This window comes from Myotis nattereri (assembly GCF_964212035.1).
Source record: "Myotis nattereri genome assembly, chromosome: 16".
NCBI lineage: Eukaryota > Metazoa > Chordata > Mammalia > Chiroptera > Vespertilionidae > Myotis > Myotis nattereri.
Genome location: NC_138091.1, coordinates 32,036,923 through 32,052,766, shown reverse-complemented (window position 1 = coordinate 32,052,766; position 15,844 = coordinate 32,036,923). Strand labels below are relative to the sequence as shown.

At 41.5% G+C, this 15,844-nt stretch overlaps 1 protein-coding gene across 3 annotated transcripts; it reads left to right on the top strand.

Annotated features, from left to right (window-relative positions):
- Positions 1 to 348: 348 nt before the first annotated feature.
- On the top strand, positions 349 to 15,035 carry VEZF1 (vascular endothelial zinc finger 1). Of its 3 annotated transcripts, XM_081110664.1 has the most exons (7): positions 349 to 537; positions 5,222 to 5,916; positions 6,673 to 6,736; positions 7,867 to 8,050; positions 9,535 to 9,678; positions 10,769 to 10,888; positions 12,711 to 13,844. In XM_081110664.1, exons 1-6 carry the CDS (start codon positions 505 to 507, stop codon positions 10,777 to 10,779), a joined length of 1,131 nt encoding a protein of 376 aa, XP_080966790.1. In that variant the 5' UTR covers positions 349 to 504; the 3' UTR covers positions 10,780 to 10,888; positions 12,711 to 13,844. The 3 variants fall into 3 exon arrangements, with proteins under 3 accessions (XP_080966790.1, XP_080966789.1, XP_080966788.1); XM_081110663.1 differs by lacking the exon at positions 10,769 to 10,888 and having other exon boundaries at positions 12,711 to 15,035; XM_081110662.1 differs by lacking the exon at positions 10,769 to 10,888 and having other exon boundaries at positions 370 to 537; positions 7,849 to 8,050; positions 12,711 to 15,035.
- Positions 15,036 to 15,844: the final 809 nt, after the last annotated feature.

The window sequence follows — 15,844 nt, the reverse complement described above, 5'->3', positions numbered from 1 at the left end:
ACCGAGGCTGAGTGACGGGCGGCGGCCCAGCGGTGCCCAGCCAGCCAGCGCCAGACCCTGGCGTCCTCCATCTTCTCTCCTGAGCTCCCCCTGCTCCAGCTGCCGGAGCCACGGACCGCAGCACCACACACCCCCGCGGGGGGGGACGCCGCGCCCCATCCCCGCCCCCGGCCCCACCCCAACCCTCCCGCGGGGGCCCTGACCCCACCGCCCGCGGGCACTGGTGGAGCTCCGAGGCGGCGAGCCGGCAGCGGGGACGCCCAGGAGGGGTCGGGGCAGCTGGGGGCGGCGGCCGCCGGGTCGGGGCTCCCCCCCCGCCCGCGCTCGCCGCGGCGGTGGTGCGTCCCGGAGGTTACCGGAAGTGGCCGCGCTCGGCGCTGCCATGTTGAGGAGCCGCCGCTGCCGCTGCCGCTGCCGCCGCCGCCGCTTTGTTGTCGCCTCCTCCGGCTGAGGAGGCTCCCCGAGCGGGGGGAGTGGGGAGGAGGGGGGTCGGCCGCCACAGCCATGGAGGCCAACTGGACCACGTTCCTGTTCCAGGTAGTGGGGGCCCTCCCAGGGGGTACGGGGGGGACAGGGGGGCCGGGCCCCGGGCTGGCGGGCGGGCGCTCCTCCCCTCCCTCCCGGCTCCGCGCTCCGGCCCGGCCTTAATCCCCCTTTGTTTTTCTGCCCGCCCGCCCGGCGGAGCGGGGCTGCTGAGGTGAAAGGAGGCGGCCTCAGGGGTGCGGGGGAGAGAGCAGGCCTCGGGGTGAACCCCGGCCCCCCCAGCACTCTCACGCACACGCACACACCCTTCCCTCCCGCCCCGAAGGGGAAGGGAGGAGGCCGGTCGCTGTCACCACCCGCGGCCCAGAGAAAGGAGGGCGCCGGGCCGCTGCAGAGCGCGGGCTGTTCGGCCGCTGCGCGCCGGGCCGGGCCGGGCCGCACCGCGGGTGAAGGCGGTCCCAGGCTCACTCTCCGTCGTGTTTCCCCCAAGACGCGCGCACACACGCACACTTCATCTTTCGCTCGCTCTCCTTTCTCGGCTCCCTGTTCTCTTTTTGTTTATGGTGACTTTCTGACCCCCCCCCCCCGAATAGCGGGTATCCCGGGGTTCCCCGCCACTCCCCTTTCCCGCCGCCCCACCTCGTGTTTACCCGCTTGCGGGGTGCTGTGTGCATGCCTTCCCCAAACTTTTTCACTGGATTTACATGTTTTCTTTCCCAAGCCTCTGCCGAGTCTTGGCAGTTGACACCCGCTCCCTCTGTCCAGCTCAGCCGCCGTCCCGTTCAGCCCGGGGAATCCCCGGCCGCGCCGGGCCGGGCCGGGCCGGGCGGGGGCGGTGAGGGCCGGGGCTCCGGAGGCCAGACCTCCTCCCGGAGCGCTTTTCTCTCTCGTTCCACCTCGGACGTTTCCCCCGACCAAGTGGGGGAGACAGAAAGCGGAGAGAGCAAACAAAGTCCGCTTACAGAGCCCCCGATGAGTCATTCTTTGGGGTGTTGATCTTCACTTTTTGCAAGAAGCTTCACAGTGACGGCAGCCCGTACGCTGGCCAGCCTCTCGCCAGCCCGCTTTAGGTGGGGGACCCCGGTTTGGAAGACGTGGGCTGGAACTTACATTTTTCTTGCTTCGTTTCTGTTTGCAAACAAAACACTTAGTGGGCAGTCGTGCTGAGCTCCCCGAGAAACTTCGGCACCGGGGGAGGTTGGGAAGCTCGTCACTTTAAGTGCGTTCTTCCCGCCTCTCGGAGTTATTTTCCTACTCCGAGTAACTTAGTGAAATCCCAAACGCTCCTGAGACCTCTTGGAACTAACCAGGAACGGATGCAGAATTTTTAGAAACTTCTCCCAGCCACTGGACCCATCTCCGTAGAGCTAATGTAGGACATTGGAGAATGCAAACATTACCCATTGTGTAGTGCTGCTGGATTAATTTCAGACATGTAGTCCTTCAGATGTGAGTAGGTTGATTTTTAAGCAGTTGTTGAAACAAATTCAGGCTTCTTAAAATTGAAGACACTCAAAAAAGTGGGGGACTCACAGACTTCCCCACTTTCTTATTCTTATGTAGTATTGTTTTACCCGAGCTTGATAATTGTGTTAAACGAACTTAAAAATGCGTTGGAAAATAATTGACATATAGCTAGCTGCCATCCAGGTTGGTGTAAAGGTGGCAGATGCCTTCTGTAGGAACAGCTTTCAAATGATCACTTTAAAATATGGGATTAATAGGCTATTGAAGTGATTTTAATGTGAGGAATGAATTAAATTTGCCATATTAAACGTGCTGTCTATAAACTTAATGGAGATTGAAACATAACAGGAGTTCTTTATGTAAAGGAAAAACCCATGCTAATTGTTGGAAAGCTAGTTGAAAAATTGTTTGGAATATTTTCATTATTCTTTTCCTGGATAAAGCAAATGCCAAGCATTTATTATTGATAAACTGTTTAATTCGATTTTATATTATTTAATTTTTTTCAGCTATTAAAATCATTTTTTCCACCTGATGGAGAAGTGTGAAAGCTCATATTTGATCCTGGGCTTGGCAATGTGTGCAGTGAAAATTGTTGGAAAACTTATAATTTAGAGCTGAGGACAGTTGGATGGGTAAAGAGAATATTTCAGTCTTTTCTGTGGAAAGGTATGAATATTATGGAAAGGTATGAATAGACTTAGTTCCAGTTTTAAGTAATTTTCACTGGGAAAATGGAGACTTAAACTCTCTTGTTTTGTTTCCTGGAGCAGTCTATTGAATTTATAGTTTAAAACAATTGAATACATGCTTGCTTTCCAGATAACCTGGTGGAAAGTGAAAGCCATACTTATTAAAATGTTTGATGGATGATTCTTCTAACAGGACATTCAAGATATGACTCACTGATGCTAATTTGTTTCAGTACAAAATCTTTTACCCTCTGGCACTGGAGATTTCATGGTGCCATATCCTACCACCTGGGTGATGAAATAACATTTCTGTTTTGTTTTTTTGCCAGTCCCAGAAAAAGGAAGGCTTGGGAGAGTTTAAAAAGCCTTTGATTTGATGATACTAGCAAAATAAAAGTCTACCCAGAAGTTATGCATATATTTTAAATCACTTAACTAAAGGCAGGGGGTGGTGGTTATTTCACTGCCTCTCCCTGAGAGAGCAAGTTGGGGAAACCCACTTCCCCTCTTAGAAGGCTTCATGTAGAAGTGTGGGGATCCTAGGAATCCTCAGAGAGAGATTTCTGTAGTGGTCGAGGCATTCTTCAGCATTTCACCAAGAAGCAGGGACCTGGTGTAACCCTCTTGTGAGAGTGAGCTTCAGCAATGCTGTAAAAATACTTTATGTTGCCACAGACATCTGAGTTGGTAAAATGGCAGTAAGTGCTTTTAGTACTCCATCAAACTAATAGTTGTTTAGAATCGAAAAATGCCCTCTAAACACTGTAAGTCTGAACTTTGCCCAGAAGATTTGCATTCCCTATTATCTGATCTGTTGCCTTTGAAATTGTATATCTTGAGCTATCTTCAGCTATTAACCGTTTGTATACTGTATGGAAAGTTGGGTATCCTACAGCCAGGTTGGAAAAGGTAAGATTAGTGTTCAGATTCTGTAGTTTCTACTAATGTTATCAGGGTAAACACTGACATTTACACGAGCTCCAAAAGTGGACTATAATTCAGTAAGATCACTAAGTCCAAAAAGATACTCATAAGTAAATACACAATTTCTGTGAACAGTTCTAGGACTCAAAGGGAGATGCAAGCAAAATTATTAAATTGAAATTGGTAACTTTGGATACCATACCTCCCAGTGATTGGGGGGAGCTGGAGCTTAGCTGTTGTGCTGCCATCAAGTAAATACGGAGCAGTGATGGATGTTCTTACCCATCGGGGAGGAGCTCTGTGAGAGAGTGTGTGTCTTTCTCTTTTTTTTCCCCCCTCAATCAAGTTAGCTGTTGGACTAGTGGTTATACAATGAGAAGGGTAAATAAGTGTCTGGAGTATCTAAGATGATGGGATGGGCTCTTCCTAGGACGTTATATGCTTAAAGTATTTGGAACTATGAACCTCTGAGTGCATGTATCCGTTTAGGATTACAAAACTCCAGCATAGGGGCTTGGGCTCACTGTCAAGAGTTTCAAAAATAATGTTGGTAAAGTACAACATATTAGGAAGAACTATTTCAGGAATTTTTTTCCATCATTTCCTAAATGTTTATCAGGATGGAGGTATGGAGAATTTTGAAAGAATCAAAACCAAGAGAATAATTAGTCATAAATACCAAGAACCTGATCTATGATGAAATTTTGGTTTCAGTGCAGCTAAAGTAAATTTCCAGACAATGGCCAGCCCCCAGTTTTGGAGTGCAGAAGCACATTTTAACAGCAAATGTCTAATACTTGCACAAAACCTACAACTGTTGGAAGAAGATGAAAATGAAAGGAATTTTAATTATTTATAGTTTGTTTTCTCTTAGTCTGTCTTTGAGAGCTTAGGGTTTGAAAAATGAGTGTTGCTAAAGGATGCAGACTTCTATGAACTGAGAAATAACTGACAGGTGTTTTGCTGTGGGCTATCTTCACAGATGCCTTCCAGGTTGATTAATAGCAGGTTTTATTTCAACCAAATCTTTAGTAGAATTAGGTGAAAATTTAAAAAGTAAACTTAAATAGCATATGTATTCAGAGAGTTAGATTCCTTTTATCACCTAGCAACATCCTCCTTCCTCAATCACTAAGATTTTTCTGATTGAAAGGGAGAGACATAATGCCTTTCTTTTTCTAGGTAACAGACAAGTAGATGGTTAGAGAGAGAGAGAGAGAGAGAGAGAGAGAGAGAGAGAGAGGCAATGTACGTGTGTTTTGTGCATTACTACGGTAAGGTACTGTTAAATACGTCTGGAGTGTAATTTTTTTGAAAAGTTATTTAAACTTGGTTTCAGCACTGACAGACTAATGCAAACTAATTTCATCAGCTGGTGTGTCCCTTATGAACCAGCTTAGTAGTAGTTTAGTCAGCTGTTTGAAAGCAAGATCACTGCCAGCAACTTAGTGGCCAAAGTTTTGGGTCTGCACAGTGATTTTCATGTTTTGTCTTGGGAGCTCTTCTGAGTAACGAGGTGATTGCTGGATCTCTGCTGTAGAGAGTTGCTTACAGGCTCTTTGATTGTTTCTTCTGGTCCTGTTGTTTGGAGCATGTTGAATTTTGAAGGTCATTATGAGAGGCTGAGTTTCTGAAGTGTAAATGTTTGGTTTTAGACCCATGAAGGCTCTCATCACCAACAGCAGGCAGCACAAAACAGCCTGCTGCCCCTCCTGAGCTCTGCTGTGGAGCCCCCTGATCAGAAACCATTACTTCCAATACCAATAACTCAGAAACCTCAGGCTGCACCAGAAACATTAAAGGATGCCATTGGAATTAAAAAAGAAAAACCCAAAACTTCATTTGTGTGCACTTACTGCAGTAAAGCTTTCAGGGACAGCTATCACCTGAGGCGCCACGAGTCCTGCCATACAGGGATCAAGTTGGTGTCCCGGGCAAAGAAAACCCCCACGACAGTGGTTCCTCTTATCTCCACCATCGCTGGGGACAGCAGCCGAACTTCGCTGGTCTCAACCATTGCAGGCATCTTGTCCACAGTCACTACATCTTCCTCGGGCACCAACCCCAGCAGCAGTGCCAGCACCACAGCTATGCCTGTGACCCAGTCTGTCAAGAAACCCAGTAAGCCTGTCAAGAAAAACCATGCTTGTGAGATGTGTGGGAAGGCCTTCCGCGATGTGTACCACCTCAATCGGCACAAGCTCTCCCACTCAGACGAAAAGCCCTTCGAGTGTCCTATTTGTAATCAGCGCTTCAAGAGGAAGGACCGGATGACTTACCATGTGAGGTCTCATGAAGGAGGCATCACCAAACCCTATACTTGCAGTGTTTGTGGGAAAGGCTTCTCGAGGTACTGCATTTTGCTTTGCTTTTTCTCATTATGGTATTCAGTGAACTTCAGTTTCTGTGTGCTCTAGATGTTTATGTGAGAATAGATGTGGGTAGGCCTGTGCTATTAGAGGAGCTTGGTGATAGATAAAGTGTTACACCTCCAGCTCGAATTTCAGTTTGGTGTGGTTGACAAGTGGTGACATAGTGATTAACTTATTTCATTTAATAAGTACCTTAATGGATGCAGGCCTTCATTTGGCACATTGATACTTCTTATCACTGAGAAACCACCAGATTCCAATTCAGTTGGGTGACTAGCCATGAGGTTCACTGTGTAAATCAAAGAAACTTATTTTCTGGAAGTTGGGATGACCTTGGATACTCTCAATAAAACTTTTAGGAGAATGTTTTTCTATTTTTCTGTGCTTACTAACATTTCACTCATTTTCATTTTTAAAGGCTTTAAAAATGTAAAGTATACATAGTAGTAGCTGCTTCTGGCAAGTGTTAGTACTAAACCTGTGGGTATTTTGTAATTGTAAAGAATCAAGGTCTAATATGATTTGATGTTGACTAGGAGAGAAAACAGGTAAAACTTTTGTTTCTGGTAAGAGAGGTAAGGAGGCTTGCATCGGGGGCAGGGGAGTTGTTCATTCTGCTAGCTTTCTTTAAAATGTCTCCCACCCAAATCTGCCAAGTATGTAAACATCACAGTAAGTAGCATTTTTCTATGTGTGTTCCATTATATCTTCTGTTGAAACTCTCTCTTTCACAGGCCTGACCATTTAAGCTGTCACGTAAAACATGTCCATTCAACAGAAAGACCCTTCAAATGCCAAGTAAGAGTTAAAATGACTTATCCTTAGTATAGCACTTAATGCACATTATCCAGAAGGTCTGAGCCAGTCAAATCTCACTGTTCTTGAATAGTCTTAAAAATCACTGACTTGAGTAAATGTGATCCATTTGAATTCTAGTTTTATAAAATATAAATGACAGCTTCTATTTCTGTGGGGCAAGATCACTTGAAAATGTAAATGTGTTGTTTTGGTTAAGCTACATTTCCCTTTCCTTGGGCAACAGCATTTATTGTTATAAGAAAAAAATTATAGTCTTGCAGAGTTTGTGTATTGAAATGAATAAATGAATGAAGTGCTTTAAATTATTTTCTGGGTTGATGGTTGGGGTCGTTTTAACTGTAATAGAAGAAAATATGATTTTTCCTCCAAAAGTTATCACTTATTGTATTTGTGTTGGCTATTGCCAAATTGGAGCATTTTCTAGTTATTTGAAAATCTATTCATGTTAATGATTTTATTCAGCATGAATTGTGATAATGAAAAGATTAAGAATCTTGCTAAATTAAATTACTGTTTTAGGTATCAGTAATTCTAATATGTTGCTGGAAGTTTTTTTGTGTGTGTTCCTTTCCATTAAATTTGTTAATGACTGGTTTTATTAAGTAAATTATTTGAATTCTAAGAAATGTCCAATTGGAGAAAGGAAGCTAGTAATCATTTTGAGTGAGTGTCTTCTATGTGCAAGACCTTGGGTCAGGCTCTTACTCCACCAGTAATTTTGTGAGGTAGGTATTATCATTTTACAGATAAAGAAATTCAGATAGGTTCACTAACGTGCTCAATGTTACACTGTTTAATGAATTGGGGAGCTGGATTTAAATCCAGGTTTAACTGATCCTCATGCTCACATCTTCTCACTACTCTATGTTGATATTTTTTCTTTTTTTCTTTTTGTTGTTGTTGTTGATATTTTTTCTTCCCTTAAAATGTAAGGGTCTAAAATTCACCAAGTGTTTAATTATGATTCTGAGTCTGAGTAACACATACAATTAAAATTCAACTAACTCAGTTTGCCGATATGGGTAGGGTAATGCTTAGAATATAACGTACTTTTAAATGAGTAGAACAGGATAGTCTATATTTAAAAAAAGTTTTCCTCCCTCATGCAGACGTGCACAGCTGCCTTTGCCACCAAAGACAGACTGCGGACACACATGGTGCGCCACGAAGGCAAGGTATCCTGTAACATCTGTGGGAAGCTCCTGAGCGCAGCATACATCACCAGCCACTTAAAGACGCATGGGCAGAGCCAAAGCATCAACTGTAATACATGTAAACAAGGCATCACTAAAAGTAAGCGATGCTTCAAATTGTATTTCTTTTCAATTGATGAAATCTAGATTTTTATAATGTATCAAAGGTATTTTTTTTTTTAAATATATTTTATTGATTTTTTACAGAGAGGAAGGGAGAGAGATAGAGAGTTAGAAACATCGATGAGAGAGAATCATCGATCAGCTGCCTCCTGCACATCCCCTACTGGGGATATGCCCGCAACCCAGGTACATGCCCTTGACCGGAATCGAACCTGGGACCTCTCAGTCCGCAGGCCGACGCTCTATCCACTGAGCCAAACCGGTTTCGGCCAAAGGTATTTTTTATTGTACTTTCAAGACTGTGTTGTTCACCTTGCGTGTTTCCTGCTATTATTAAAGTGTGCAAACACACAATAATGAAGAGTGTATATTAGTATTGGAAATATACATCACATGCATGTGTACCAGCAGCACTGATTTTGCTTTCAATCCTGTGCTTATCTAATAACACCCATGTTAGAAGACCATAATTTCCCTCAGCTATTTTTCAATGTGTCCCTTCTTCTTTGGGGTTTGAATAAAAAGCTCTAGTATTTAGAATTGTGGCAGCAAAAGCCACAGTAGGAAGTTGCATCATATCGAGGCAATTTTACTTGTTTTTATTTACCATTAGGAAGATTCCCAAGCATCAGTGGCTCCTAACTCCTGATGGTATTAATAACATGTCCTTAATAGCCTTAAAGATGAAAACAGTGTTAATTAGTTTGCTTTTCAAACCCAAATCTGTAGAGAAATGGGATAGCAAATCCATTTTAAGGTTTAAGTGCTTTGCTTACCTTAAATTCAGAGTTGAAGATAGAATATTCCAGACACTTGTGGATAAAATCCAATATTTTCATTTACCCAGGCTTTTTCTTTAAGATCTCCTGAACTATCAGAAAAAACTATTTGCCTAATTCTATTCTGTTATATATTCTACTACTTTATGTATTCTGTTATATATGTACTCTATGCAGCAGAAAACATCAATTCTCAAAATAGGTGGACAGAAGTGAATAGGAAAGAACACTTTAATGTGTTTTATTATCCATTTTTGCTTCTTTGTAAATACATTTGCTTATTTGTAAGTACATGTAAGTAGCATGTCATTCTTTGTTAACTTTATAAAAATTTACTTTTAGTGTACATCACTGTGGTCAAGTAACCAAGTATTTTAGGTATTTTGATGAGTATTAGTTAGTCCATGCTAATATTACCCAAGTTCCATTCTAAAACTTGCTTTTTAATATAGCAAAACATCCTTTTCTCTTTTATATTGGTTTTCTCTAGCGCTCCAGTGTTTTTATTCATTGTCTATTTTGACCAATATAGTCATAAGTAGCAAAAAAGATGCACTGTAGTAAAACTATCAAGTCAAATGACAAACATCATAGAGTCAAAGTATCTAAGTTTTAGATTTTGAAAAAAATAACCACAGTTTTTCAAGGTAAATGTAGTGTTTCTGGTTTGTCTTTGGAGTAGCATGCATGAATGAAGAGACCAGCAACCAGAAGCAGCAGCAACAGCAACAACAGCAGCAACAGCAACAACACGTGACAAGCTGGCCCGGGAAACAGGTGGAGACACTGAGACTGTGGGAAGAAGCTGTCAAAGCAAGAAAGAAAGGTAAGAAAGGTGAGGCGTCTAGTGCTGAAGTGTGGCTAGAGAAGTATTTTCATCCAGTCTGCCAAGTGATCAAAGTAAAGAAGCCATAGCTTAGGGAGTCCAGCTTTACGGAAATATTATATGCTGGGAAGATAAGTTATTGGGCAACAAAGCTTTCAAGCTTCCACATAAGTTTTTTACTAGGAAATAAAAATTCCCACTATTTCTTAAGTTCTTTCTTTTTGTTTACTTTTTGTTACAAATCTAGAATCAAATTTGGTCCTTTGCTGTGTATGCTCAGAGTCTATTTAAAATATATATATATTTATTGATTTCAGAGAGGGAGAGAAGTAGAAACATCAATGGTGAAAGAGAATCATTGATTGACTACCTCCTGCATGCCCCCTACTGGGGGATTGGGCCTGCATGTGCCCTGACTGGGAATGGAACCAAGACCTTCTGGTTTATAGGTTGACGCTGAACCACTGAGCCACACTGGCTGGGCTGGTCACAGTCCATTTTTATGTCAACCTCCATGCATTAGGGAGCTCCCTTTTTTTCTAAAATATTCCCACTTATAGAGGTAGATGAAATATCCTATGTGAATATACATTCATTTTCTTACAGCAATGCTTATTTTCTGCAGTTTAGTGTGTTTTTCTGTATTGTTTTATTTATTATGTTTCAGACTCTATAATGCTGATGTTTTTTCTCTTGGTCTCACCCTTAGTGTCATTCAGTCTGTTGGGGCTGGCATTGGCTTCACATGTATGTACTTCAGTTGTTAGAGACATTGCTGTAATTGAGAATGGTCTGCTTTTCTCTTAGATATGTCTAAGAATCATTTGAAATATCCATTTTTAATACAGCTTTTTAATGTACCAATTGTAGGTTTGACTTCTGGACTATTGTGCAGCCATTTCAAGTAAATCATTTTGTCAGCGTACCATCAGCCACAGGACAGATTCCTAAATTCCCACCCTTACCATGTCTTACCGTTTTATTTTAAATTCATGAGGAATCTTCTGCATGTGGGCTCCCCTGTAATTCCTTTGCTGTGTAGTTTCTTCCATCCTTTGCTTTCATGTGGTGTGGCTGTTCCCTTCCTCAGATCCCCTCTAAACACTCTGTACTTGGATAAAGATAAAAGGAATAGCATCGTTTTCATACATCTACTGGCATTGGAGGAAAAGAATGCAGCAGTCCAGATAGGCTTTCCACCCTTCCTCAGGTGCTGCTTGTTCCTGTCTCCCAATTGAAGATTTGTCATTACTTTGATAAAATGTTTTGTGGGGGGAGTTTGGGGGGGAGAAGGGACAGAAAAAATGTATATGTGTGTATATGCTATGATAATAGCATAGTAAGTTGAAAGCATATTATGAAGAATGTTTTACTTAGAGAAGGAGTGAAAGTGTTTTAAGTCATGGAAAAGGACACTATTAGATTAAAAAGAAAACATGGGGAGGAGGTGGGGAGATGGCAAATGGGAGAGTAAAAACTCCTTTGGTGAAAACAGGAGAATATCCTTAGCAATGGTACCATCACCTCAAAAGTGAGTTGGTTTTCTCTTTCATTCTCTTTCTTTCTTTCTGCACTCTTCTATTTGGTATTGTATTTCAATTTGCTTGCACAATAAGACTCAATTGTTTAGCTCATCTTCTGACCTCCATGAAACAGAATGTGATTGTATTCCCATTTGTATCATGAATCTCTCTGGAAATGACCACTAATGTTAGAAACTTCTGTATTCATGTTAGTAAAGTCACATTTTGGGGGAGAGACTCCTGACCTGAAAACTTAAACTTGAATCAGCATATCCTTTTTAAATATTGGGCTTAAATAATGTTCCCAAATTTGGAAGACAGGTCGTCATCATTGCAGATTTCCCAGGTTCCATCTAAATCTCACTATTAGATTTCCTGGGAAATCATTTTTTAAAAAGCTCCCTAAATGATTGTGAACATGGTCCAGATTTGGGAATTCCTGATAACGGTGTACAGAAGTATGCCAAAGTTACAGCATACTGATCAAGGAAGGGCTGCTCATTGACTCAAGTGTCTACCTGAGGTTATTTGACCCACTTGAGAAGTGTGTGCAGACCTCCATCTTTAGTCTCAAATACATTTTTTTTTTTCATTTTGACAGCCAAATCACAGTCTTACTACTCTTTTGTGACACACTAGCAAGTGGTACTGAATTTTGTTGAGCGGTGGGGGTGTCATCTTTAAAGGAAGTTTTCTTTAAGGTTTTGCTGGATAACAAGGACCAGGTCCTCCTAACTCACTGCAGGGTCTTCTTGCCTGGTTAAGCCCTCGCTGGTATGGTTGGTGGTGTGTATAATATGTGTAGGTAAATGACTCAAGGCATAAAGTAGATGATTATGTCATTGAACTAAAATGATTTTTCTAAGACTGTTTATCAATCTCTACTTCTGGATTTTTAAAACCTTAACAGAATGTGGCTTCACCTCTGAGAGTAAATATAGCATTGAGGACACACATTTCCCTCTGCTAGGTACAATGTGCCTTATGAGAAGATTTTTTCTGATTAACTGTTACTGTGTAACCACTGGCCCAGCGCTGTATAAACAGCTCTTGTTGCCTGGCCTGCTGGTGGTTGGCTTTTCCCAAGAAAGTCTTTAGAACTCAGAGGAAGGGCATGAAGTGATAATGAGAATACTTTAGCCATCCTTGATCTCTCTGCCCCACTTCCCCCCAGTGCCTTACAGAAATTAACTCATCTTCCCAGTATTACTGTGAGGTAGGTAAGTAAGTCTAAACTTTAAATCAAAACTGCCAGGGTTAAACAAGTTGCCTAAGTCGGTTCTTGAGGGAGGTATAGCAATCAGAAAAGAGATTTGCACACACTGGGATTCCTGGCCCCCAGTCTGGTGCTCAGAAGGATCCTTCCTTCCTGTTCACTACTTGATAGAAATCTAATTTAATTTATTAAATGTTTGTTCTTTTTAATTAAAAGAAGTTGATTCAAACGCTGTTAGTGAATTTTGTTCCCTGTTTTGAGAATCTAAAGGCCCTTTTGTCTTCTTATTTTAGAAGCTGCTAACCTGTGCCAAACCTCTACGGCTGCTACGACACCTGTGACTCTCACTACTCCATTCAATATAACGTCCTCTGTGTCGTCTGGGACTATGTCAAACCCAGTCACAGTGGCAGCTGCAATGAGCATGAGAAGTCCAGTAAATGTTTCAAGTGCAGTTAACATAACCAGCCCAATGAACATAGGGCACCCTGTAACTATAACCAGTCCATTATCCATGACCTCTCCTTTAACACTCACTACCCCAGTCAACCTTCCCACTCCTGTCACTGCTCCAGTGAATATAGCACACCCTGTCACAATCACATCTCCAATGAACCTGCCCACGCCTATGACGTTAGCCGCCCCTCTCAATATAGCAATGAGGCCTGTAGAGAGCATGCCTTTCTTACCCCAGGCTTTGCCTACGTCACCACCTTGGTAAACAGTATTATAAAATCAAAATATGGTTTAAAGTAAATATTTACCAGCAACTTTTAGTAAAGTAAAAAGTAAACCATGAAATTGGGAGATTTTATTACATTAGTTAGTAATAGTGTAGTAGCATTTTTCTCCAATTTGGCTGGGATTGTTCAAAGTAGGGTGTATGTATAACTTATCACTGGACCACTTTAGTTTAATCAGAAATTCCTTTTAGCTGACAGCATTGCTTAAACAGGATAGTAGTTGACAAGATGAAATGGCAGAATTAAAACCAATCATAAAAAAACAAAACTCATTTCAAAATTTAAAAACAGCATTAGTTTCTAATCCCAATAAATCATTTTATTCTAAACACTAGCAGAATTCTTCTCTCACTATAACGTGGATGGCTTATTTTAACCTGAAGTTCTAAATCCACGGATTGAGAGCTAGTGTAGAATTGTCTGTGTTTATTGTTTTTATGAGTAAAACATGCATTGTCATAATAAAATGCATTTCAGAGAATATGCATTTTACCTTTGGGAATATGTTAATTTCAGGCAGCATTCCCTATGGGAAAGGTGATACCAGCTCTGATATGCAAAGCATATGATAATTTATCATTCTAACTTCAACATATAATAGGGATTGTGACCTGATATTTGGAGATGTAAATATTGCTAAGCATATTAATCCTGATGGAATATAGCACTGTAGTTGACTTTTTTAAAAAATTAAAAAAAAAAACACACAAAAAAATACCAAAATATACAAATTGTGTTTTGGTAAGAAAAGACCGCAACCGACAGAGGAGAAATCAAGCGTGTGGACAGGCAGACTCCTAACAAATGGAGGCCAATGGGACTCCTATTCAGGAGCCAAGGAATACTTTGGGACATTTAAAATTATTGCTTTAAATTGGAAGACGCTGGAGGCACTGGGATGTGATATGCCCCTCTCTCCCAATCAGAGCCTGTTGATGTTACAACAGGGAAAGATATGTTAGTTGCTCACTAGAGTTTATGTCTTATATTAAATTGTATACAGTTTTTATTCTAACCACTAACTAGGTAGTATGCCCCTTCAGAACAAGCAGAGTGTGTTTTTTTTTTTCATTTCTCCTTTCATTTCTTAATCAAGTTATTGTGCAGATTTATTCAACTTTGTAAATATGGACATCACTTTTTTTTTCCTTTGAGAAAACACTTGTATCAGCTTTGTGGTGTTTTCGGGGAGACAGCTAGCTGTCTGCATTCCCTGTAGAAACCAGCGATGGTTGTGCACATTAAGACATGTGCTTTTTATTAGCAGAATATTTTATCTCTGTACATAAAGTAGAAACCAAAAGCGAGGGAAACAGATACACCATCATGCCACACGTTAATGTTTTTAAAGCATTGTGTTTTAAAAATAGTTACTAAAACCAAGACGCTGTGATTTTTAAGTTGCAATATGTTTTGGGTTTTGTTTGTTTTTTTCCTTAATCTTGCAGTTCAGAGAAATGGAAATTAGTGTGGTAATCTTGCAGAATGTTTTCAGGACTATCAAACTGGATGACTTCCGTTTATACCCCGCTGTGTCAGTTCAAGCATCAAAATAACTTGTATCTAAGGCCGACTTCCTACATCAGGGATAGGTATCTGTGTGTCACTATACAAACAGTTCGAGGGGGTTGAACTACATAGTAAAAAAGTAAAATAAATAGTACTTAGTGTAAAATAATTTTATAAATGATCTTTTGTACTTTAGGACATTAAATTGTACAACTTTTGTATATATAAAAGCTTAGGAACTTTCTGTTTAGCAGGAAGGCAACACATTCCTACACTTTTAATGTATATGTTTGTTATAATGTCCATGTAAACATGCCCTATGTTTGTGCCTTTTAATTAGTTTGTCTCAATAAACAAAATGTAGAGAAAAATATGTAGCTATGACTTTGTTATAACTGTTCCTATCCACAGTACAAAAATGGTTTGTTTTTAATATGTAGAGCATTATGTGTGGACTACTGGAAGGACTCGTAGGGAAGGTCCAGGCATGGCCCTGCTGAGGCTTGGACTGGGCAGGTGGTGGCCACATTTGGAGGAAGCCCACGTTTCCTGGCATGCAGCCCCAGGACCAGGTTCTGGGTCTGCCTGCTGGGACCTGTCAGCTCTGATGAGGCTGGTAATCACGATCCTCCATGGTTCAAACAGCCCAGGCTTCCTCCACAGTGGCCCGAGGAGCAGTACTCAGTGGGGGCAGGTGTGGACCCTCCCCCCAGGCTAGAGTGTGGTTGTCAGAACCCTGCAAGTATTAGTTCTTTTTAAAAAATTAAAAAAAGATATATACTAGAAATGATTGTTTTATCAATTAATTGTATAATAAACAGGAATGAGACTTCATTGTATGACTTCAGTTAAAATGCTGTTCTGTATGCATTCTTTATTCACTTAAGAAGCTTGTCCGCAATAATGAAACCACGTTGTGTCTTCTTTTGGGAGGGAGAGAGTTGGCAGGACGGGGTTGGCCACTGAAAGGGGGACCTAGTAGGTTGTATGGTGAAATTCTCCTGTGTCTTGGAACTGGAATTGAGTTTTGATGCTGATGAACTGATTTAACCAAGTGTTGAAGGCACAACGGCCACCGCTCTACGAAAAAGCAGAGATTTTGTTTTTTCCTTCTGGTTGTAACCTGGTTGAGAGCTTCCCCTTTATCAGATTAGCAGCTAAACAGTTGTATTAGA

What these genes read in the sequence shown, in the direction of transcription:
- VEZF1 (XM_081110662.1), top strand. Translation starts at nt 505, where the DNA reads ATGGAGGCCAACTGGACCACGTTCCTGTTCCAG. An exon ending in GGACCACGTTCCTGTTCCAG is followed by an intron (nt 538 to 5,221) that starts GTAGTGGGGGCC and finishes GTTTGGTTTTAG; the next exon opens with ACCCATGAAGGCTCTCATCA. An exon ending in AAAGACCCTTCAAATGCCAA is followed by an intron (nt 6,737 to 7,848) that starts GTAAGAGTTAAA and finishes ATTTAAAAAAAG; the next exon opens with TTTTCCTCCCTCATGCAGAC.